The sequence below is a fragment of the Rana temporaria genome, chromosome 3 (assembly GCF_905171775.1).
Source record: "Rana temporaria chromosome 3, aRanTem1.1, whole genome shotgun sequence".
Taxonomy (NCBI): Eukaryota; Metazoa; Chordata; class Amphibia; order Anura; family Ranidae; genus Rana; species Rana temporaria.
In genome coordinates, this window is record NC_053491.1 from 205,471,764 (window position 1) to 205,497,885 (window position 26,122).

The 26,122-nt window shown below is 46.1% G+C and overlaps 2 protein-coding genes across 3 annotated transcripts in view; one reads left to right on the forward strand and one right to left on the reverse strand.

Annotated features, from left to right (window-relative positions):
- TMTC3 (transmembrane O-mannosyltransferase targeting cadherins 3) overlaps positions 1-5,932 on the reverse strand; it is a 140,795-nt gene extending 134,863 nt beyond the window's left edge. The window contains exons 1-2 of one of the 2 annotated variants that reach the window (XM_040344164.1): positions 5,688-5,932; positions 710-803 (exon numbers count right to left, since the gene is read on the reverse strand). The gene's annotated coding sequence lies outside the window, so the exon portion shown is untranslated. The other variant, XM_040344165.1, reaches the window with a different exon arrangement.
- Positions 5,933-6,024: 92 nt separating this feature from the next.
- Positions 6,025-26,122, forward strand: part of CEP290 (centrosomal protein 290) — a 245,302-nt gene continuing 225,204 nt past the window's right edge. Inside the window, exons 1-4 of the mRNA XM_040344166.1 lie at positions 6,025-6,375; positions 21,778-21,896; positions 22,068-22,145; positions 25,851-25,920. Coding sequence (XP_040200100.1) covers positions 21,795-21,896; positions 22,068-22,145; positions 25,851-25,920 — 250 coding nt within the window. The 5' untranslated portion in view covers positions 6,025-6,375; positions 21,778-21,794. The remainder of the gene's footprint in view (positions 6,376-21,777; positions 21,897-22,067; positions 22,146-25,850; positions 25,921-26,122) is intronic.

A 26,122-nucleotide genomic window follows, 5' to 3' on the forward strand; every position in this document is an offset into this window, starting at 1 on the left:
ATTTATTAGGGTTTATATTTACATTTTAGGTTGCGCTGCACTGCTTTTATTGTTCTATTTCTTGAGGGATTTTATATGAATTTACCTTGAGTGCTGGCTTGCAACCATTATTTACTGTTACATATTTTTCCTATTTAATAAGTCACAATACATTTATCTTTCCTGAGCTTCTTTAGTCCAGAAGGTAACCTAATCTATCTAAAAAAAGACAACCCTGCAGACCACTGAATACTCCAAACCTGGCTTGAAGACATGGCAGCCCAGTGCAGACTAATCTTCTAAGAGAGATCCTGGGCCACTCAGAATTCCCTGGAAGGAGGGCGACGTCACACTAAACGAAGCACTATGGGTTGTAGTCAGTAGAAATACAATTATGTAATCTAACTTCCTCCCCCCTACAGGTGGCTAGGTTTCTGCTAGAGGTGGGGGAGAAGGGCCACATATAAAAAGCAGACCCAGCAATTTATATACAGGGTCAGCTTTAATGCTGCCCTACGTACTGGGCATTGGCCATTACAGCAATCACAAAACACAGAGCCACTCTGATTGGCTCTGTGCATTGTTTGTGCCTGTGATCACAAGCACTGTGTGCATGCACATTTTAAAATGCTGCACCAGAATACCACCAACCTGTTTAATTGCATACAGCGGTAGGAAATTGGCTTATAAGGGTGTCGATATTAGTCATAAAAAAAAAAATATTTCTTACCATGAATATAATACAATGCTGCAGTTTCTCGAGATTCAGAATGCCATGTTTGGCCATTTATGCATCATTTGCCTTTCAAAAGATAACCACATCACTGCAAAAAAATAAAATAAAATTATATTAGTATACAATTTAAGTATATTGATAATGGTGCAAACTCAAGTGCTTCACATGTTGCATCACAGAGGTCTCAAAAACTGCAGCCCGGGGGGTCAGATGCGACCCTTAGGGCTCCACTTTATCTATCGATACCAACAATGAGCCCTAATCCCCCTCATTAACCCCAATGAAAGGGCACAATTCCCCCCACCGACACCAAAGAGGAAGCATGTTTTTTTTCCCCCCACTGATGTTGCCATCTTTTCTACTCCCACCGGCCCTAGTTGCCCCCCCCCTCCCCCCAAATGTCTGAGGGATAGTAAACTGGCCCTTTTTTTTTTTTTAGAAAGTTTGGGTGGGGGCTTAAAGCGGAGTTCCAGCCTTTTTATGTTTATTAAAAGTCAGCAGCTACAAAAAGTGCAGCTTCTGACTTTTAATAAACAGATACTTACCTGCTCAATAGTCCAGCAATGCGGCCGCCCGGAGCGTCGCTCCTCTCTCCCGCCTCCCCGCCGGCGCCTCCATTCACATTGTGGGCACCCGGCCGTGACTGCGTGAGTCACACTACGCTCTGAGTGGGCAGGCGATCTCCTGGGACCTGTCACGTATCCCAGAAGATCGCCTAGAGGGAGGGGCCACCTAAGGCAAAAGGGGGAGTCACCTAGGCAGCCCATAGGTGGAAGTAGAAAGTGGGCCAGGAAGTTCCACTCCTACCGAAGCCCCCCCCCCCCCACCCAAAAAAAAATAAAAAATTACATGCCAAATGTGACATGTAAGGGGGTGGGGAGTGCTTAAAGCTGAATTTCCACTTTTAGGTGGAACTCTGCCTTAAGTGCGAGTGAGATGGGCAGGCTTGTTTGCTGCCCCCTTCCCAAAATCGCTGCAGGCAGGATGTTTTTGGTGAGGCCGCGGCTTCGGCCTAGTCCGCGGAGCGCTGGTCCTATGGAACAAAATTATTTGTTTTTGCCTACCTTCCAAGCCAAGTCGCCAGGACACCATTTCTAGTCGCCATGGCGACCTGGCAACCGGGATTTGACGAGCCCTGCTCTTAAACACAGAAAATCATTCAGATTCACCTCCCCGCCACTCGATCGCGGGGGGCCCGTGATGTGCGGTAATTGAGGCCGCGGCCTTGTGAAGTCCACAGCTCTTCCTTTTGTGAGCTGGCGCCATCCGGTGGTGGCCGTTAGTATTACAAGTTAAGCATTACAAATTAAACAGCAATTCTAATGTCATTTTTCACTATTTTCACTGCCATCATCTTCCCTCTAATTGGAACCACCAAACATTATATATATTTTATCCTAACACCCTAGAGAATTAAATTGGCGATCGTTGCAATACTTTGTCACGCCGTATTTGCGCAGCGGTCTTACAAGCGCACATTTTTGGGAAAAAATTACACTTTTTTTAATAAAAAAATAAGATAACAGTAAAGTCATCCCCATTTTTTTATATTATGAAAGATAATGTTACGCCGAGTGAATTCATACCCAACATGTCACGCTTCAAAATTGCGTCCGCTCGTGGAATGCCGACAAACTTTTACCCTTTAAAATCTTCATAGGCGACGTTTAAAAAAATCTACAGGTTGCATGTTTTGAGTTACAGAGGAGGTCTAGGGCTAGAATTATTGCCATCGCTCTACCAATCGCGGCGATACCTCACATGTGTGGTTTGAACACCGTTTACATATGCGGGCGCTGCTCACGTATGTGTTCGCTTCTGCGCGCAAGCTCCTCGGGACGGGGTGCGTTTTCTGGCCCCTAACCTTTTTAGCTGGCTCCTAGATTCCAAGCAAATTTGTCAAACCCTGTTTTAGAGCAAGTGAAAAATAAGCAATGTCAATGGGGCGAGGCAGTGTTTGCGTTGGCAAGGGATGACTTTATAGAACGACTGTCGATAAACAGCTCAGCTAACTGGTGGCAACAGGATTGTGTTACCTTCTGTGCTGGGAATAATAGTGTGAATAATAGAGTGTATCATCACTACTACTTCTCCTCCTATAGAAAACAAGCAGCATGTCACCCATAGATTAAACATGTAAAACGTTAAAACCCGTGCACCCTCTGACTCTAGTTTCACCTTGTTACTAAGCGCTCATTTACACTTCCTTTAAATCTGGACATGCTTTTTTTAAAGCGCTCTGAGCCTCGGTTCACACTATGCGATGCTGGAAACTGCATGCGATTTTTTTTCACGAGAATCGCACCGCATTCCTATTCAAATCACATGCGAATCTTCATCAGTGTGATATGAGCCATAATTGTGTTTTGCTCAAATTGCACCAAAAGTGTGCAGGACCCCTTTTCTTAGCAGCACCAGAATCAGATCGCATGGGTGCGATTCTGTAAATCGCACTGCATTTTGTGAACAGATTTTGAGGTGTCTAACAAACACACCCTCATTTTTTTCACATAAACGAGGTGCGATTTGCATGCAATGCAGAATCCGCACAGAACTTTCTGTGCAGCCTCATCAGTGAAGGAGAAGATTATTTTTTTATTTTTTTTTGCAAAATGTTATAACAAAAACTATGAAAAACTTTTTATTCCCCCCCCAAAATTCATTATTTCATTTGTTTAGAAAAAAATAAAAACCCAGAGGTGATCAACCAAAAGAAAGCTCTATTTGTAATAAAAAAAAAATGAAAATAAAAATGTCATATGGGTACAGTGTTGCATGACCGTGCAAATGTCAAATGTGCGACAGCGCTGAAATTTGAAAATTGGACTGGGCAGGAAGGGGGTGAAAGTGCCCGGTATTAAACGGTTAATGTGTGTTTAAAGTGGATGTATACCTCCAATAAACCTATAAATAAGACTTACCCATAGTTACTGTAAACATCTCCTAAACACGCACCGTTCAGGAGATACCTTGTAGTGCGCCAATGTTATCATCAGCGCATGCGCTGTGAAGAAACGGCTCGGAAAACGCGTATGGGCAAGGCAATGCAGTGCTGGCCCAGTCTGATCAGAGGGGATCATGGGAACAGGGCAGAAGACAAGTATGTTACCCGGTAGACTGCATTCAGAGGACACTGTATACCAGGGGTCCCATCATGTTTCTGCAAATCAACTGTCAGCCTTGCAATGCCTCATGGGACTTGTAGTTTCATAACAGCTGGAGGGCCGCCAGTCTGAGACCCCTGCTGTATACTAACAACAACAGGTACTGTTGTCTGTAAAAGTCAGAGGAGGTCTGCGGTAAGCTTACATGGAAAGACCCCAGTTAGAATCCAAACAGAACTGTTGTTTATGAACACTGACAAATGAAGCAATTCCTGTTTTTAAAAGGTGATCGAGTAATATCTGATGTGTCTATGTTGATCCAGCCAACGTATAAAACACGATCACAATGAGAGAAGCCCAAAGTTTGATGGCCATACATGCCAGGCATTTAATAGGTTGTCCAAACACACAGGACAACCCAAAAATCAGATGCCAATAAACAGCGGGAGCACAGGAAAGCAAATGCACAGCGGGAGCACAGGAAAGCAAATGCCTATACACAGGCACCCAGAAAGCAGATGCCAGTACACAGAAAATCTCCATAAAAGCCCAGCGAGCAGGGGGCCCCTACACGCCCAGCAAGAAAGGGGGCCCCTACACGCCCAGCAAGAAAGGGGGCCCCTACACGCCCAGCAAGAAAGGGGGCCCCTACACGCCCAGCAAGACAGGGGGCCCCTACACGCACATCGAGCAGATGCTCGTACACAGCAGGCACCCAAATAGCAGATGTCCATACACATCCAGTGAGCAGATACCAGTACACAGCAGATGCCCCTACAAGCCCAGCAGGCAGGCCCCCATACGCGCCCAGCGGGCAGCCCCCATACGCGCCCAGCGGGCTGATGCCTGTACATAGCAGGCACCCAGATAGCAGATGCCAGTATACAGCAGATGCCCCTACACGCCCAGCAAACAGGCACCCATACACAGATGGCCCCATACACGCCCAGCCAGTGAACGCCCATACACACCCATAGACATTGAGTGAGCAAACGCCCAGCGAGCAGGCACCCCTACACAGCAGGCCCCCATACACACCCAGTAAGCAGGTGCCCATAGACATCCAGTGAGCAGGCGAACCTACACAGCAGGCCCCCCATACACACCCAGCCAGTGAACATAGACATCCAGTGAGCAAACGCCAAGCGAGCAGGCACCCATACACGCCTAGCAAGCAGGTGCCCATACACGCCCAGTAAGCAAATGCCCATACGTGTGGCATGTAAGCGAATGCCCACACACGCTCAGCGAGCAGGCGCTCATACACAGCAGGCATCCAGCGAGCAAGCGCCCATACATGCCCAGTAAGCGAATGCCCAAACATGGGCAGTGAGCAGGCATCCATACACAGCAGGCACCCATACACGCCCGGCAAGCAGGCGCCCATACACGCCCGGCAAGCAGGCGCCCATACACGCCCGGCAAGCAGGCGCCCAGATAGCATATTATTTAGGTACTTATATAGCGCCGTCAATTTACACAGCACTTTACATATACGATGTACATTCACATCTGTCCCTACCCTCAAGGAGCTTACAATCTAAGGTCCCTAACTCACATTCATACACTAGGGCCAATTTAGGCAGTAGCCAATTAACCTACCAGCATGTCTTTGGAGCATGTGCCCAAACACCCTGTAAGCAAATGCCCATACATGCCAGGCACCCAGATAGTAGATTCCCATACACAGCAGGTACCCAGATAGTAGATTCCCATACACAGCAGGCACCCAGATAGTAGATGCCCCTACCCAGCAGTCACCTAGAGAGTAGATGCCCCTACCCAGCAGTCACCTAGAGATCAGATGCCCATACAGACCAGAACACAGATATCCATAGACACACATGACAGACTGAGAGATGTCTTACTGTCTCCTCTATGAAAAGAATGATTGCTCTGATAAGACCACACAGCTCTCCTTCCTCCAATGATCACGGAGTAGGAATATCCCAGAGAGGACTCCACTGATGGATGACAGCCCAGCCCGCTTGAATGGGATTAGTTCCGAACTGTGGAAGCCGCCATGACAGAGAGGTAAGCCAGCCCCGCCTCCACGATTCCTCCAGCCGGATATGAGCTCACATCCATGTTTCCCACCATGGCGCTCTGGAGAGTGCCTGGGAGGAGTCAGGACCGTAGCTCCATCCCCACAGCGCCACCTATAGACGGCCCAAGCCGTCACTGTACAGAGCCTGGAGCCTTGATTTCTGGAAGTATCAGTGGGCGGGGTCTTCCTGTTCCGGGGGCTAATCAGTGTTTAATGGGGTTTCTTAGCAACGCTTTCCCGGCTCTCCCCGCGGTGTTGGCGCTGTGGTGCTTTGCATGAGAAGCTCTGTATGGGAGGCTAGTGTTGTATATAGAGCGTCCGTCACCTGTTCAGCCTTAGCCGTCCGCTGGGAAGACAAGCCAACATGCTGCTCGGTGTTATGGAACACAGCTAGTTATGAGTGTGCCGCCAGTGCTGTGCGTGCAGAGTATGAGAACAGCCCACAACCTGTAAACTCTCCGTTGTGTGCCTGCAGCATCCCTCTCACACTGCTGATCCCTCCTAGGGAGGTGAGTGCTCATTATATATCATGCAACCTTTACCCCTGTGCCCACACACACCACCTTTCCCCCCTGTGCCCACCCTCCACCTTTCCCCCTGTGCCCACACACACCAGCTTTTCCCCCTGTGCCAACACACACACCAGCTTTTCCCCCTGTGCCAACACACACACCAGCTTTTCCCCCTGTGCCAACACACACACCAGCTTTTCCCCCTGTGCCCACACTCACCAGCTTTTCCCCCTGTGCCCACACACACCACCTTTCTCCCCTGTGCCCACACACACCACCTTTCTCCCCTGTGCCCACACACACCACCTTTCTCCCCTGTGCCCACCCACCACCTGTGCCCACACACCACCTTTCCCCCTGTGCCCACACACTCAGCTACTCCCTTTTTCTTTAGCAGTGACACAAATGTCATTTATTGCAGCTTGGCAATCGTTAGATGTGGCGGCCGCATTAGTTTTACTTTTTAGTCCCCCCCCCCCCCCTCTGTTTTCACCTAGGGATCTGGCCAGTAACACACCTCCTGTATTAGAGCGCCCCCACTCTGGAGGAGCAGTGGAAACACCCTTGGGCAGCAGCACTGTCGTTCCGGAGGAAGGGGATTGTTATGTAACCACTTTACCACCGGGCCAATTTTGGCACTTCTCTCCTTCATGTAAAATCACAATTTCTTTGCTAGAAAATTAATCGGAACCCCCAAACATTATATATATATATATATATATATATATATATATATATATATATATATATATATATATATATATATATATATATATATTTTTTAGCAGACACCCTAGGGAATAAAATGGCCGTCATTGCAACTTTTTTTCTCGCACAGTATTTGCGCAATCATTTTTCAAACACCTTTTTTTGGGGGAAAAAAACGGTTTCATGAAGTAAAAAATAACAAAACAGTAAAGTTAGCCCATTTTTTTTGTATTATGTAAAAGATGATGTTACGCAGAGTAAATAGATACCTAACATGTCAAGCTTTAAAATTGCGCACACTCATGGAATGGCGCCAAACTTTGGTACTTAAAAATCTCCATAGATGACGCTTTCACATTTTTTACAGGTTACTATTTTCGAGTTACAGAGGAGGTCTAGGGCTAGAACTGTTGCACACGCTCTAACGCACGCGACGATACCTCACATGTGGGGTTTGAACGGCGTTTACATATGTGGGCGGGACTTGCATGTGTGTTCGCTTCTGCGCGCGAGATAATGGAGACAGGGGCGTTTTGAATTATTTATTTTTTTTAAATTTTTACACCTTTTTTTTTTTGATCACTTTTATTTCTATAACAAGGAATGTAAACATCCCTTGTAATAGGAATCACTGTGACAGGTCCTCTTTATGGAGATATTTGGGGTCAATGAGACCCCACATCTCTCCTCCAGGCTTACAATCATGAAATTGGTGAAAAAACTTCCGGGTACCAGGCATGACGTCATAACGTCACGCCTGGGACTCCGACGGTCATAGAGATGACTGGTGACTCCTCGATCGTCAAGAGGTTAAACTGGACATGACTAAGGCAGCCCATAGATAAACAGTGCTCAACCTGTGGCTTCCAGCTGTTGTGGAACTACAAGTCCCATCATGCCTCTGCCTGTGGGAGTCATGCTTGTAATTGTCAGCCTTGCAATGCATCATGGGATTTGTAGTTCCGCAAAAGCTGGAGGCCACAGTTTGAGCACCGCTGCTATTAATGATTCTCTTTTTTTTTTTTTTCCAACCAGCAGGTTAAAAAAAAAAAAAACCTGCCTCGATTTCCCCTTCACACACCTCTCCGCTGTGCCTTTGTAACACTGATTGGCATTGCAGGCTATAGCCAGCGGCCCTGGTCGGGCGGGCATTTTCCAACAGGGCAGTTGTACAGAAGTCAAATACAGTGGAATTTTAATTTACGAGTAACGCGGTTAACAAGCATTTTGAATAACGAGCCACTTTTGTGTCCCTGTGCCTGTATTCTATTACAAATATGGCGATCTGTACCTATATCAGAAGGGCTCCCGGCGCTTATGACTCCTTGGCTCTCTCCTTCATCCCTGCTCCCCGGCTGAAATCAGCAGTGCTCGGCCCCACCCACTATAGCTGTCAGCCGGGCAGAGGAGAGAGCCAAGGAGTCATGTGAGTGCCGGGAGACGATGGGATACATTTACAGATCAGCATTTTTTTTTTTACATATAATACAGTTACAGGGACACACATTGTTACGTTACAGAGGGGATGGGAGAACTTAATTTTAACGAGGAAGAGAATGAGAATCACAATTTTTTTTTGCTTAGGATAAAGATCACAATTCTCCCACGATTCTCGCGGTGTAACATCACCTTTCACATTATACATAAAAATTGGGCTAACTTTACTGTTTAATTTATTTTTATTTTTATTTAAGTGAATTTTTTTCCCAAAAAATTGCGTTTGCAATACAGTGTGACATAATATTTTAACAACCGCCATTTTATTCTCTAGGGTCTCTGCAAACAATAAATATGTATATATGTATGTGTATGTATGTTTGGGGTTTCCAAGTAAATTTGTAGGAAAAGAAATACAGATTTTATCTTGTAAGCAACAAGTGTCAGAAAAAGGTTTAGTCTTTATAGGGGTTGTAAAGGTAATTTTTTTCCCCCCTTAAATAGCTTCCTTTACCTTAGTGCAGTCCTCTTTCATTTACCTCATCCTTCCATTTTGCATTTAAATGTCCTTATTTCTTCTGAGAAATCCTCACTTCCTGTTCTTCTGTCTGTAACTCCACACAGTAATGCAAGGCTTTCTCTCTGGTGTGGAGTGTCGCGCTTGACCCCTCCCCTGGACTACAGGTGAGTCAGGACTCTCTATCTGCAACGTAGAGAGCGTCCTGACTCCCCTGTAGTCCAAGGGAGGGGGCTAGCACAACATTCCACACCAGAGAGAAAGCCTTGCATTACTGTGTGTAGTTACAGACAGAAGAACAGGAAGTGAGGATTTCAAAGAAGAAATAAGGACATTTAAAAGCAAAATTGAAGGATGAGGTAAAGGAAGCTATTTAGGGGAAAACAATTGTACCTTTACAACCCCTTTAATTTGTTAAACTGACCTCATTAAGACCCCTTTCATACTGGCAGCGCCGCCTGTTAGCCCTAAGGCGCCGCTCTTTTTTGTGCAGATTTAGTGCTGTTTTAGCAATGCGTTTGCGCCGCTTTTCAGACACTTTTTAACAAAAAAAGAATGGTGAAAAGTCCAGTTTTGCCGTGCTTTTAAGGCATTTTGGAAGCACCACCCATTCATTGCAATGGACAGGGCGTTTTGGGAGCGCTAAATAGACCGTTCCCAACCCACCCCAAAGATGCTGCTTGCAGGACTGTTCATAAATCTGCAAATGGAAAACAAATGCAGCCATCACAGCTAAGATTTAGTAAGCTGACATGCAATACTTTTGGGGTGGGGGGTTTAATGTTGATTTAAGTTTAAGGCTTCATTTCCATGGACGTTTTTACAGCGACTTTCTTTAGCCTTTTTTACAGCTTAAAAACGGCTGTCCATGTTTTTTTTTTTTTTATTTTTTTTATTTTTAGAGCTAGAGCTCAAAAACGCAGTGGTAGCGTTTTTGCAAATTTTTGTGCGTTTTTTAATGACTGGCGTTTTTACAGCTCTACTCTGGAGCTTCAGAACGCACTGGTCCTGTTTTTTTTTGCAGCTTAAAAACGGCTCAGCCATCTACAGCTCAAAAACGTCATGGTGGGCATGAGGCCATAGACTAACATGGAGAGCTGTTTTTAAGCTGCAAAAAGCGCTCAGAAAAGTGGCTGTAAAAACGTCCATGGAAATGAAGCCTAAAGTGCACTTCTGGGAGGTTTTCAGATCCTCCCTTCTGCAAGAACAATGTCAGTAACGCCTCATGGATCCTTAAAAGCCCATTCACACAAGGTGCGGTGGGTCTGCATTGAGCAGCTATTTCAGCGCAATCCCACTACACTGTGGCTAGTTCACAGGACCGCGTTGCACTGGTTTGCGCTGGAATTTTTTTTGGCCTTTCGTTATACTTTAACCCTCGGTTCATACTAGGGTGGGCTGTGCAACCCGCATTTGCACAGGCACAGCAGCCCATTCATTTAAATGGGCTGCCATGCCTGCGTTTCTGCAAAAAAAAAAATTGCACCAGGGCTTAGCACAGCAGTGTGCATGAGACTTATATATGCTTCGAAATGCTATTAAACGCGGTGCTAGGAGCGTTTGAGTTTTTAAGTGTAAATTGAAAAAGCAGAGAGGAATGTTTTGGAAGAAATCACAACTTCCCATAAACACAACTAAACTCTTGCGCATTTTGAGTTACTTCTGAGTAGGATTGCACCGATACGTTTTTTTTTTTTTATTATCGGCAAATACGAGTACGATACTTTTGGTACTTGCGGATACCAAGAACCAATACGTTTGCGGTGCGATTTGAGCCCATACAAAATAAATGGGCTCAAATCGCATGTGATTTGAATAGGAATGCAGTGCAATTCCTGTCTGAATCGCATGCCGTTTCTCACACCGCTCCTGTGTGAGCCGAGGCTGAAATCCCTTTGGTAAGCCTGGGTTCACACAGGAGTGGTGGGGGAAAAACCACATGTATTCAAATCACATGCGATTCTTTGCAGTGCGATTTTTGCCCATTCATTATGTATGGGCTCAAATCGCACTACAAATGTATCAGTTTCAAGTATCGGAGCATTTGCACGCGTACTCTTGTAAATGCTTAGTATAGGCACAGATATTGATATCGGTGCAACTCTAACTATAAGCATTTTGTTCTGCCGCTGTTACTGTCGGAGGTTCCTTTTTTTTTTTTTTTTCTGCTCCTAGTATGCTTTTGGCCCCTTTCACACAGTTGGAACGATGGGGTCTGCCTGTCAGTTTTTTTAGGTGGACTTGATGAGACTATCCATTGCCTTCTATGGAGCTGCGGATGTCGCTGCACATGTGTCTGTTGACACTCGCCAACATGTGATCAGATCCTATCCACCAAAAACAGATGGGGGGATTTGTTCCCCTTCTGTCTATTGAATCAGTTGACAGTCGGACGTAAACGCACAAGCGGTCGGTTTACATCTGAACGCCCATACAGAAAAGTGGACTGTGTCTGTGTCAGCTCTGCATCAGCGCAGCAGGCATGGACCTTCATCTGCCTACTCAGCAGGGATCAGTGGAGAGACTCCGCCAGGGTGAAAGCCCGTAGGCTGTAAGGTTACTAACTATTCTCTGGGTAGATGTACACTGCTCAAAAGGAACACTTTGAAAACATATCGGATCTCAACAAGCAAAAATCTCATGCTGGATATCTATACTGATATGGGATGGGTAATGTGTTAGGAATGAAGGGGTGGCACATCATTTGATGGAAATGAAAAGTATCCACCTACAGAGGGCTGAATTCAAAGACACCCCAAAAATCAAAGTGAAAAAAATGCAGCAAGCTAGTCAATTTTGCTGAAATTTCATTGCAACAACTCAAAATGGTCCTCGGTAGTTTGTATGGCCCCCAAGTGCTTGTATGCATGCCTCGCCACATGAGGCCAGGCATTGTCGTGCACCAGGAGGAACCCAGGAACCACTGCACCAGCGTAGGGTCTGACAATGGGTCCAAGGATTTTATCCCGATACCTAATGGCAGTCAGGGTGCCATTGTGTAGCCTGTAGAGGTCTGTGCGTCCCTCCATGGATATGCCTCCCCAGACCATCACTGACCCACCACCAAACCAGTCATGCTGAACGATGTTACAGGCAGCATAAAGTTCTCCGCGGATTCCCCAGACCCTTTCATGTCTGTCACATGCTCAGGGTGAACCTGCTCTCATCTGTGAAAAGCATGGGGCACCAGTGGCGGACCTGCCAATTCTGGTGTTCAATGGAAAATGCCAATCGAGCTCTACAGTGTCGGGCAGTGAGCACACTAGAGGCCACCCCCATGAAGTCTGTTTCTGATTGTTTGGTCAGACACATTCACACCAGTGGCCTGCTGGAGGTCATTTTGTAGGGCTCTGGCAGTGCTCATCCTGTTCCTCCTTGCACAAAGGAGCAGATACAGGTCCTGCTGATGGGTTAAGGACCTTCTACGGCTCTGTCCAGCTCTCCTAGCGTAATTGCCTGTCTCCTGGAATCTCCTCCATGCTCTTGAGACGGGAGACACGGCAAACCTTCTGGCAATGACACGTATTGATGTGCTATCCTGGAGGAGTTGGACTGCCTGTGCAACCTTTATAAGGTCCAAGTATCGCCTTGTGCTACCAGTAGTGACATTGATCCTAGCCAAATGCAAAACTAGTGAAAAACAGTCAAAAGATGAGTAGGGAAAAAATGTCAGACACCTCGACCTGAAAAAACATTCCTGTTTTGGAGGTCGTCTCATTGTTGCCCATCTAGTGCACCTGTTGTTAATCAGTTTCAGCTGTTTTGCTGTTAATTGAAATTAAAGACCCCCTCTGTATACACCCCTCCCCCTCTGCTACTTAACAGACCAGATCAATATCCCAGGAGTTGTGATTCAAAAGGGTTCCTTACTTTTTTTTGAGCAGTGTATTTGTTCTCCATAATGAGCGTTGCTCTGGGGATGTCTGTTGAACACACACACTTGCAGAAAGCCATAGAAGTGAGAATGTTTATTTAGTGCTGTGATGAGGCTGTTGAAGTCTGGTTGCTGCTTTCACCACTATTTACTCTGTATTGTGAAATGACAGAGCTAAATGTCAGAAGGAGATTTGTGCCTGCTAAGCTTTTGTTTAGGGACTCCACCATCTGGAGAGCCAGATCTGTTTCTAGCTAATTCGGATAGGATTGAGTATGCGATGTTGTATATACACTACCCCTGAATGCACCATTTGTGTATGTCTCCACTTGTATTAATACACTGGAGAAACAGAAGGGATCACCTTATCCATAGACATGAATGAAATGTCAATGGTCCAGTAATCTTTTGGTTGAGCTACTCTAAATCTCAGCCTGGCCATATGTGGGAAGATCCTTTCTTAATGTAATATATTGCAGCCTACCAATCCTTCTCTTTTTTTTTTTTTTTTTTCAACGTGAAACATGTAAATATATGTTAAACAAAGCAAACAATTTTTTTTTTATTATTGATAGTTTTATAAAATGAAAGTGAACGAAAAAATAAAACGCAGCAGGTAAGTAGTAATTAAACGGAGAAGGAGAATAAGGAGTTAATTAAAGGTTGATTAGCATAAATTACGGGTTAATAAGGGGTTAAAACAGAGGAACATAAAATACGAATTTAGCTTGACAGGTTGCTTTATAGTGGTTTCACCTGCAGATCAAAGTTCACCCCTTTGATCTGTAGATGAAGAAACAGAAAGATACAAAAAGAAGCAATGTTTTTTTTTCTTTCTGTTTCAGCATGTTGTTGATAAACATTTCCCGCTGCCCTTTTTTTTTTTTTTTTCTTTTTTTGACAATTGCTGGGACTTGGTTTACACTTCAACTTTCAACAGTTGAACCCCACTGACAGTTGAGTGAGTCATTGGTTGTTAAGGACACAAGCACTCCGCTCCTTAAAGGGGTTGTAAACCCTCAAGGTTTTTCACCTTAATGTATGCTTTGCAATAAAGTGAAAAACCTTCTGTAGTGCAGCTGCCCCCCATTTCTTACCGGAACCAGATCTTTCCAGCGACGAGAACAAACCCAGCAGCTCCAGCCGCTATCTCGGGTCCTCATTGGATAGACTGATGGCAGCACCAACAGCAGCCATTGGCTTCCGCTGTTTTCAATCAAATTCAGTGACGCGGGGACCAGACCAAGTCCTGTGTCAATGGATGCAGCAGCAGGACTCGGTAGTGTGCCCGCTTGGAATTGGGGTCTCCAAGGGGGGCACTTGATATGGGGAGGAGCCAGGAGTGCCGCTGGGGGTCCCCAGAAGAGGGGGATCAGGGTCGATCTGTGCAAAATCCTTGCACAAAGGGGATAAGTACAACATGTCTGTTATTTAAAAAAATAAACAAACAAAAAACCTTTACAACCCCTTTAATAATCAATAATTACCGCTTTCAGTCGGGGAATCCTGCTGACAGCTGAAAGTATCGGTTTCGGGTATCGGAGCATTTGCACAAGTACCAATACTCGTGCAAATGCTTAGTATCTGCACGGATACCAGTATTACTAATTTCTTTATCGTACATCACGGGACACAGAGCGGCATATTCATTACTATATGGGTTATATGGAGTACCTTCAGGTGTTGACACTGGCAATCTCAAACAGGAAATGCCCCTCCCTATATAACCCCCTCCTATAGGAGGAGTACCTCAGTTTTTACGCCAGTGTCTTAGGTGTTGGTCATGGTTTAGCTTGCCTCCGCATCCTTGGGATTAGGTGAGCTAACCGGTTCTGTCCAAAGGCCTCAGCGCTAAAGTGGTCAGTAACCGGACCCCAAACCCTTGGGGTATAGCCCATAATGCTTTTCTTTTTAGAGAGCTGGACCCTGGGCCCAGAACTTAGAAACCTTTGGGGGCCTAATGTTTCTGTTGCCAGAGTGCTATATGGGCCCAGGACAGTGGATCCTTCATAGGAACCCAGGGCCTGAAGGTCTAGACATCCCCATGGAGATGGGGGAAGATTGGGCCTCTTGCTTGGCAAAGTCCTGCGGCATGGAGCAGGTAAGTGAGGGGAAAACTTGCGGAACTTGGTTCTTAGCAGGTTTTTTCTGGGGGGTCACAGGGGACATGCCTAAAGTTATGCGCTGCATCTGGCAAACTAGTCACATATCTTAATGATAGGATGGCTCTATGTGTATTATTCCCCATAAGAAGTGACCTCCCTTGTAGTATTGGAAAAGCATTGAGTGGGGCCTGTGTAATATAATGTGTGTGTCAGAGAGCTATGCTGACCTGCAAGCCTCCAGGCGATGCTCCATCGGTTCTTCCTCCTCAGAGCCTGTTATAGGCGCAATTCGCGCCGTTTAGCTGAGGGGGGAAGGGCGGGTCAGATGCTTAAGGAAGGGGCGGCCCTTCCTTTTTCGTTCCAACAGCTCATTCTAACATTGGAACTGAGGAGGAAAAGACCAGAGCGGCAGCACGGGGCGCCGAGGACACACAGTGGCCAGAAAGGATATTACAGTCTTCAGAAGACTGTTTTCAAGCCTAGAAATAGGCTGTTCTTTTCCATCTCAATAGTTTTCTTGGCAATACTACTCAGGGGGACAGAATGCTTTTTCTTTCCTGGATTTGAAAAAAAAAAAAAAAAAAGAAAAGGAAAAGAATTGAAAAAAAAAAAAAAAAAAAATTCATCAAGGGGAGAGGAGGCATTTTTTTATCCCCCAAACAGGTGTTTGGGCAATTAACTATTTATAGTTCCAAGTACCAATAAGCTAGCAGGTGTACCTCGGTATTGTACCATGGCATCCGGGTCAGAGGGTACAAGAGGTGGGGCTTCCCCCAGAGAGTCTGAGGTCTCGGACAAAGTTATGCCGCTGCTTTCCCCAGAGGGAGCCTTGGGGCCATCGGGATCTGGGGCTGGAGCTGGCGCGGGTCAGTCCAACCCTAAGATGGTCACGGACGAGGTATTACTCGCCTCTTTAAGAGAGATGGAGAAAAGAATGGGAAAAATGATAGCCACAGCTATGCGGGGCAGTAAGCGGATTAGATCTCCGTCGCCCGAGCGTGGACCCTCAGAAGAGGAGGTCCTTTCCTCAGGGGAATTGGACGACCTCTTGGACAAGGACCAAGTAGGTTCGGGGATCGAAGACCAGGATACAGAGGAGTCTGGAGCAGTCTCCCAAGGGGAGAGCTGGTGGATCCAAGCCTTAACGGACTTGGTCCATAGTGCATTTAACTTGCCAGTACCAGATCTCCAAGTGTCGACGGTTTCAGCTTTGGGCTTACTAAGGGCGCCTCAAAGCAATGCAGTGTTTCCGATCCATCCTCTGCTAGAGGGAGTTTTGTTCCAAGACTGGAGCAAGCCAGATAAAATCTTTTTACCACCTAAAAGATTCTCTGTCCTATATCCTATGGAAGATACATTTTCCAAGAGATGGGCTACTCCTGCAGTGGACGCAGCCATCTCATGTGTTAACAGATCGTTAACATGCCCTGTAGAAAACATACAGGTGTTCAAGGATCCGGTTGATAAACGCTTGGAAGCACTACTTAAGAACTCCTTCACTACTGCAGGGGCAGTAGTGCAGCCAGCTGTGGCTGCGATTGGGGTTGCTCAAGCATTATCGGATCAAATTAAGCAGATGCTTAAACTTATTCTTGCCCAGCAGGCAGAAGAGTTTTCGGATGTCCCTAGGGCCATATGCTTTACGGTAGACGCGATTAAGGATTCTATCCAGCAAGCGTCACGTTTATCGTTATCCCTTATCCATATGAGAAGACTCTTATGGTTAAAAAGCTGGGAGGCCGAGCCCCCATGCAAGAAGCTCCTGGTAGGGTTCCCCTTCCATGGAGGACGACTCTTCGGAGACGACCTAGATAAATACATTCAGACCATTTCAAACGGCAAAAGTACTCTTTTGCCAACTAAGAAGAGGCTTCAGGGGCCTGCGTTTAAACGACAGTACTCCCCTGGGCAGGGGCCCTCTAATGCCAAACAGTATCGACGGCCTCCTGCGAAAGCCAACTTCGGCTTCAACAGCAAGTCGCAGGGACAGGCTGCTAGAGGCAGAAGGCAGTGGTTTCGCAAACCAGCAAAACCAGGCCCCAAGCCGACCTTATGAAGGGACGCCCCCACCCACGAAGGTGGGGGGAAGGCTGCGACTCTTTTCAGAGGTTTGGGAAGCCAGCATTCCCGACAAGTGGGTACGGTCTTCCGTGGCCACGGGCTAAAAATTAGATTTCCGAAGGTTTCCTCCTCCTCATTTCCAGGAGTCGAGGATTCCAAACGATCCGGAGAAGGGAGCCGCATTAATGTCGGCATTAAATCATCTACTTTCCCAGGAAGTAATGGTAGAGGTACCAGTCCTGGAACAGGGGCTAGGTTTCTACTCCAACCTATTCATCATCCCAAAGTCCAATGGAGATGTCAGGCCAATTTTGGACCTAAAGATGGTAAATGCATACCTAAAGGTCCGTTCATTTCGGATGGAATCCGTGCGGTCAGCAGCTACCACACTCCAAAAGGACGACTTCATGGCGTCCATAGACATAAAGGATGCCTACCTTCATGTTCCAATTTATCAGCCACATCAAAGATATCTACGCTTCATGGTGGCTTCGCGTCATTTCCAATTCGTGGCGCTTCCCTTCGGGTTGGCTACGGCCCCCCGGGTGTTCACGAAGGTCCTAGCTCCAATCCTAGCCAAACTAAGGATCCAAGGGGTCACGATCCTAGCATACCTGGACGACCTCCTAGTCATAGATCACTCGTCTCCCAGCTTGGAGCGAGCAGTGGCCCTCACGGTCCAATACCTAGAGAGGTTCGGCTGGGTCCTAAATCGAGAAAAGGTATTCCAGCCCACAAGGCAGTTGGAATATCTCGGCATGAGATTAGACACAGAACAACAAAGAGTGTTTTTACCTCTGATGAAGGTCAAGGCCATCAAGGAATTAATCCTACTGGTTCTAAGCAAGAAAGAACCGACTATTCGCCTATGTATGAGTTTACTAGGCAAGATGGTGGCCACATTCGAGGCGGTACCATACGCCCAGAGCCACACTCGCATCCTGCAGGCAGCCATCCTGTCAGCATGGAGCAGAAGGCCACAGGCCTTGGATATCCCGTTGCCGCTCTCATCAAGAGTCCGACAAAGTCTGTGTTGGTGGTTAGATCCTCAGAATCTACTGAAGGGGAAATCTTTCAGCCCAGTGGCCTGGAAGATAGTGACCACAGACGCCAGCCTGACGGGCTGGGGAGCAATTTTGGATGGTTGCATTCGCCAAGGTACTTGGGCAAAGCCAGAGAAGCAGTTGCCCATCAACATCTTGGAGCTCAGAGCTGCTCGACTAGCCCTCAGGGCTTGGACGTCAAAATTGCAGGGGTTCCCGGTGAGAATTCAATCAGACAATGCCACGGCCGTGGCATACATAAATCACCAAGGGGGAACCAAGAGTCAAGCCGCTCAGAGAGAGGTGAGCTTGATTCTCCTATGGGCAGAGGCTCATGTGCCCTGCATATCGGCAATATTTATTCCAGGAGTGGACAACTTTCAGGCGGACTTCTTAAGCCGCCAGACTCTATTGCCGGGGGAATGGTCTCTGCATCCACAAATCTTTCAAGCACTCTGCCAAAGATGGGGAGTGCCGGACGTGGATGTCATGGCATCGAGACTCAACAAGAAGCTAGACCGGTTCATATCCCGCTCAAGGGATCCGATGGCCTGCGGAACCGATGCGCTGGTTTGCCCTTGGCATCAGTTCAAACTTCTTTATGCGTTTCCCCCGCTCCAGTTACTACCCCGCCTGCTGCGCAGGATCAGGGTGGAGCACATACCAGTCATCCTGGTAGCTCCAGCATGGCCCAGAAGGGCATGGTACTCACTCATCCTAAAGATGGTAGTGGGAGACCCTTGGACTCTTCCTCTACGGCCAGACCTGCTATCGCAAGGTCCGATCCTCCACCCTGCCTTACGGCATCTAAATTTGACGGCCTGGAAGCTGAATCCCTGATTCTCTGGGGTAGAGGTCTGTCTCAGAAAGTAATCTCTACCCTAATCAGAGCCAGGAAACCGGTCTCTAGGGTGATTTATTACAGGGTCTGGAAGGCCTATGTAAGCTGGTGTGAGTCCAAGCTTTGGCTTTCTCGCAAGTTTACCATCGATAGAGTTTTAAGTTTTCTCCAGCTAGGAGTGGATAAGGGATTGGCATTAAGCACAATCAAGGGACAGATTTCAGCTCTGTCAGTGTGGTTTCAGCGGCCGCTGGCCACCCACTCGCTGGTTAAGACCTTCCTTCAAGGGGTCTTACGTATTAAACCTCCAGTTAAATCCCTGCTTTGTCCGTGGGATTTAAATCTTGTTCTGTCAAGTTTACAGAAACAACCTTTTGAGCCGTTGGCTGAAATTCCTTTGGTTTTACTGACAAGGAAGTTAGTATTTTTGGTTGCCATAGTTTCCGCCAGAAGAGTATCGGAACTGGCAGCCTTATCCTGTAAGGAACCATATCTTATTTTTCATAAGGACAAGGTCGTTCTCCGCCCTCATCCTTCCTTCCTACCGAAGGTTATATCCAGTTTTCATCTAAACCAGGATTTGGTATTGCCATCCTTCTTCCCTAAACCTACTTCCAGAAAGGAAGGGTTGCTGCATACCTTGGATATTGTCAGGGCCATGAAGGCCTATCTTAAAGCTACAGAGAAGATCCGGAAGACGGATGTGTTGTTCATTTTACCGGATGGGCCCAAGAAGGGGCAGGCAGCTGCAAAGTCCACCATCTCTAGGTGGATTAAGCAGTTAATCACTCAGGCCTACGGCTTGAAAGGGTTGCCTCCTCCAGTATCATTAAGGGCTCATTCTACTAGGGCCATGGGCGCCTCCTGGGCAGCACATCACCAGATCTCTATGGCTCAGGTTTGCAAGGCGGCAACCTGGTCTTCTGTCCACACGTTTACAAAATTCTACCAGTTGGACGTAAGAAGGAATACTGATACAGCCTTTGGGCAGGCAGTGCTGCAGGCTGCAGTTTGAGACCCTCGGATTCCGGGGGCTCCCTTTTGAGTTAAATTTAAAATTTAAAATTATTTTTCTCAACTAAGTTGGATTTATTATGATTTGAGTATATCTCTAAATTAAATCCTTTTGTCTTGGAGATGTTCTCCCTCCCCTCATTGTGAGCATTGCTTTGGGACATCCCATATAGTAATGAATATACCGCTCTGTGTCCCGTGATGTACGATAAAGAAAAAGGGATTTTTAATACAGCTTACCTGTAAAATCCTTTTCTTGGAGTACATCACGGGACACAGAGCTCCCACCCCTCTTTTTGGGGACCATTTTGGGAGGCATACTGCTTGCTACAAAACTGAGGTACTCCTCCTATGGGAGGGGGTTATATAGGGAGGGGCATTTCCTGTTTGAGATTGCCAGTGTCAACACCTGAAGGTACTCCATATAACCCATATAGTAATGAATATGCCGCTCTGTGTCCCGTGATGTACTCCAAGAAAAGGATTTTACAGGTAAGCTGTATTAAAAATCCCTTTTTTTGTCTTTATTTTCATCTGTAAGTCTGTTATTTTTAAACTTCCTTTTAACAGACCAAACTGAGACCCCTGCTCTAACTGCTACTTTATCTGGAAAAACTTGCGGCCCTCCAGCTGTTGCGAAACTACAAGTCCCATGAGGCATTGCAAGGCTGACAGTCACAACTTTGCATGACTCCCACAGGCAGAAGCATGATGGGATTTGTAGTTTTGCAACAGCTGGAGGGCCACTCGTTTGAGAACCCTGTGTTGGAGGATTGAAACAAACCATATATCACTTACAGGGGTGCTTACAATGACCAGCATTTATCTATTTATATAAAACATTTATCACAAAAGGGTGCATAAAAAGTGTTTCTGTAACCAATTTAAAAATGCTGGCTGGAGTTTGGCACTTTTCACACTGGTGCCGCCCATAGTATCGGCGGTAAAATGCTGCTATTTTACAGTCGGATTTTCGGCGCATTTCGGATACTAGCGGGGCGCTTTTAACCCACCGCTAGCAGCCAAGAAAGGGTTAAAATCACCCGCAATGCGCCGCTACAATGAGCAGGAGCGCATTAGCAGCAGTGAGATCACTGCTGCTAATGCGTTCCAAAGAAGCTGCTGGCAGGACTTTTTCTGACACCCTGCCAGCGCACCGCTCCAGGGTGAAAGCCCTCAGGCTTTCAGCCTGGAGTGTGAGGAGCAGCTGTTTTAAGGGCGGATTGCAAGCGCTATTTTTAATGCTATAAACGCTCTTAGTGTGAAAGGGGTCCAAAAGAGAAATATGGCTCAGGCTTTTGGTGGATCGCTGGGAGGCTGAGCCAGCTGCCGGTCCTGGCTTCTTGTTGGATATCAACTATATAGTCAGGATCTTTTCAGGGGCTGGCCGGCTCTGTGATGTCAGCTGACAGCGGCCTTTAGAGAAGGGAGAAGATCCCCCGATGGCTGTCACAAAGTGGGGAGTGCTAGCAACAGCATGTAAATATGGCTGTAACAAACTCCTAATGGTGTACTTGGCCTTTAACACACCCCTTCCCCCAAATTGACAATGCTGCTGTGCCTCCTGTGCTCATTCACCCAGAGCAGTGTATGACTAATACAGGAGTTATGTTACTGGCCAGATCACCAGGGGAAAAAAAGCTAAAGAAAAGAAAATGAATGCAGACACTTCATCTAATGATTGGCAAGCTGCAATATGATACTTTTTTTGGTTTGGGGTTTAATACTGCTTTTTAACAAACATGACTCTGGTTGTAAATAGTAAATGAATTCTTTTGTGTTTTTATTTATTTTTCTAGAAAGATAGCCAATAAAGATGGCTCCTGCTTTAGATTGGGGGAAGCTCATGAAAGTGGATCCAGATGTTCTTCCCAATCAAGAAAGATTGGCAGAAAAGATGTTGAAAACCTTATCGCAGGTTTGTGATCTCAGCCCAGCAGGGTGTCTGCATTCATTTTTAGGTGCCGCCTTCCGTTCAAGGTGGATTACACTTGAAACAGATCTAAGCCTGCAAATAAACTTTTCCCTGTTTCTAAACTCCAAGTGGTCATCGGAATAGTAATAACTACACAACTGTTTTGTTTTACAGGTGACTAGCACAGACTTAAAAGGGGAGACGAATGAAAATTTGATACAGATTTTTCGAATTACACAGTCTATAATGAAGGTTTGTATGTTTCCATGATTTTATGTGTTTGTGAGAAATCTTTCATCTCAGGGGTTTATTAAACAATTGGTTTATTGCTGCTAAATATGTGCAAAAGTTTAACTCTGAGTTAACCTGTATGGTTTACTCCTTCACTACTATAGGTCAATGATGGCTAGAGCCAGCAACGCTGTGATATGCAGAAAGTTGGCAACGCTGTGATATGCAGAAAGTTGGCAACGCTGTGATATGCAGAAAGTTGGCAACGCTGTGATATGCAGAAAGTTGGCAACGCTGTGATATGCAGAAAGTTGGCAACGCTGTGATATGCAGAAAGTTGGCAACGCTGTGATATGCAGAAAGTTGGCAACGCTGTGATATGCAGAAAGTCTACAGTGAAAATAGTGCAACGCAAAATTACATAATACTATAGTATAAAATAGAAAGAAAGTCCATAATGTGCTCTGGTGCAATATAAATAGTCCAACAGTAAAGGTAGGTGCAAAAAACACACAATCCAGGAGTGATGTTCAGGAAAGAAGAAAACCTCCACCATATGGAAAGGATGGCCTCTCACCTTAATACCCAGACCAACAAAGGGTTAATCAGCATGAATATAGCACAGCAAGCTTCCTGTTCTCAGGGATGTCAGCAGTATGTAGAGACAAGATCTCACAACAGCAGCCAGATAAACGAATAAGATGGAGCATTCAGGGCATGTAAAAAAGGAAGAGGAAAATCTAGTGCTCTCTGAAGCCAAACGATCGTTTATTATAATAAGACCAAAAACAACTCGCATGTAAAAGCACTCTGAACTGAGTGCTGAAGTAAAGGCATTAAAAACACAGTGTATCCGATCGTGATACACGAGAAAGCGATCGTGGGTGACGTCGTGCGTAGCCTCTCCCCGTCGTACGCGTTACATCCCGGTGGATGGGACTTCTTCAGCGTGGGGTGAAAGAGGATAACAAGATGTCCCAATAGTGTGTTTAAGGAGGAGCCGAGGCTAGCAGGTGTGGTTGGTTGTTATGGCAACCACACGCTATTTAAACACACTATTGGGACGTCTTGTTATCCTCTTTCACCCCACGCTGAAGAAGTCCCATCCACCGGGATGTAACACGTACGACGGGGAGAGGCTACGCACGAGAAGGGAGAAAGCCTTGCATTACTGTGTGGAGTTACAGACAGAAGAACAGGAAGTGAGGATTTCTCAGAAGAAATAAGGACTTTTTAAAAGCAAAATGGAAGGATGAGGTAAGTGAAGGAGGACTGCACAAAGGTAAAGGAAGCTATTTAGGAAAAACATTTTTTTTCCTTTACAACCCCTTTAAATTGCACAGCTGTCAACTAGACTGACGTCACAGCGCCGTTAGATCAGGTGCACACGGCTGCAGATGGACACAGACTCGAGTATAAGCCGATGGGGGCATTTTCAGCACAAAGAAATGTGCTGAAAAACAGGTTATACTCGAGTCTATACGGTACAAGCCAAGATACACTGTAAAACCCCAATACAACAATACAATTCAGGAAAAAAATTTGCATTGTATTCCTAGTAATCCAAGGAGCCATATACCAGAACACTCACAACCTGGGAAAATGTGAGCGGAGTGGTATGCCCATCCCACCCAAGGGTATTTCATGCATCCCCAGGAGTCCACAGTCAGGTAGGTTTCCTGAAAACAAATAATGGCAGGATGAATTTTTTTTTAAAGCAGGAAAAAAACCTCATGCGTTTAAGATGGGTGCTGAGTCCACAAATGTTCCAATAAATCACAGGGACCTCAGTCATCTGGGATGTTCAAGTAATAAGACAATCCGTGGCAATCGTCTGTGGTAACATCTGCTATCATGTTGAGACCATTCTGTCTGTTAACAATTGGCATATATACTATTGCAACCGAGCAAACCTTCAAACTTGCCCATCATGCTGCACTGCTCATTATAAAGGGCTGTCAACAATGACTTAAAACAATTAGGCACAATAGTGCCAACTTTAGAGAGCTCCTAGGTAGGAACTTGCTTGTGTCCCAAAATGTATCCAGAAGAAACACAAAAAAGGAGAAAAACAAAAAGTAGGCCTGTTCAACATGGCGGACCAAACGAGTGTGAAAAAAATTCAGAAGTGTGTACACAGTTTGTTTACGATTTGAAAAAGCAAAACTGTCAGTTAAACCACAGTGTAGTTTTGGGCTCAGTACACAATATCATGTTCCCAAGCAAAATATTAACTTGCTCAAAGAGCCAAAAACATAAGCCGACGAAAGCAACAGGTGACCCACTTCTTAACCTGGTACAGGAAAGGAAGAATAAGCATCAGTCTCCATCTTTTGCATCAGGACGGTGTTGTAGAGCTTGCTCATTACGATCCAACCATGCTGAGGCCTCTTTTTTTTGTGTATTAAAAAAAATAAAAATGTGTCTGCCTACCGGCCGTGACACGCTGCTTTGCAGGGTATAACATCGCATAGGATAATTACAGGTTCCGCAGTCGCCTCTTCACATCTTAAAATTTTGCCTGTCATCTCTGCACCTCCGCAGAGAAATCAGGGTAGAAGGATACTCTGGCCCCATTGTTTTAAGCGTTGGTGTGCTCCCATGCACAGCACAGTGCCACTTCCCGATCTCTATAGTGCAAAAGATGGGCCAGCATTGGTCGAGGAGGACAGCCAGCTGGGAGCGGATGGCCCTGAGTATGATGGGCTCGCTCCACTGTAAAGAAAGTGTAGAAGGCGTCTTTACCAAAAAAGTTCTATCAGTGAGCTTTCCACAAAAGTAGTCGTGACCCTTCCTTCCGTTTGATCAGGCCCACGATGCCAAAATTATTGCGGCGTAGATAATTCTCCATATCATGCACCCTTTTGTTGGTTTCCTTTGCCAGTTGATGGGCCGTGTGGGCTTCCCGAACCAGCAGAGGTCGTTTATCTTCAATATCGCTGACTCTGCTTTCCACTGCAATTGTCCACTCCCCGATCTTTTGGAGGTCTTGTCGCAGCAGTGACACCTCTTCCCACAGGCACCCGAATTGATCTTTTATGGTGTTGCCTGAGGCTGTGCACATATGTACTGACTGCAATATTTCAGCCAAAGTGGATTGTTCAGGCTCATGCAGCACAGGGTCTGAGGGCACGGCATATCGTGGGCTCCTCAGGCTGCTTCTGCTTCACCTGCACATGCTGGCATAGAGATTCTGCAGCCTCCTCCTGCTCTGTATCCACACTCCCCCCAAAATTTTTGGCCATAATATAACATATCTTTGGGCTGTTCCTTACCTTGGTGTTTGAAGGTGTTTTTTGCTTCCCCCATCTCTGTACTTCTCCTGGGCACGTGATGTGCGCTGTGCAAAGGGCCACTGTGGCGCCATCTTGGATGTCCAGACCTGCCGCCTCGTCCTTCCTATTTTAGGTCATTCCCCTTGTGCAGAGGGCTGGCGGATCGATCGAGGGGTGCACCAGAGTAGTAGTCAGCTGGACGCTCTCAGTAGCGGAGCTGTGTGAGACACGTCCTCTCACAATACCAGTCTTGGCCTTCCCCCCCCCCCCCTATTCCTAGTGTAAGAAGGTCAGGAAGTGAGGTGAAATCTCCCTGGTGAGAAATAGTAAAAAAATAAACTATGATTCTTATCTATTAAAAACAAATGGCTAAAGTTTGATTTATAATTTTGAGGGCTATGTTCATTTTTGATAATGTTGTTTTTTTTGTTTTGTTTTTTTGAACTTTCAGATGAAATCTCAGGAGGTAGACCTTGCCTTAGAAGAGGCAGAAAAGGCAGGAGAAGAGCAAGCCAAAACTGGTAAGAAGGCCTGGTAAATACATTTTGGTTGCATTGGAATATCTGTCATGAATTGCAATACATTGTTGTAGTTACAGTTCTACTACTAGACCTACAGTAATGTGTCACTGTATTGGGCTGCTCTTCTCCAGGGATTTCTATCACTACTCTATTAGCCGTCACCATAGTCTGACATTTGCTCCAGGTTTGTGATCATCCTACT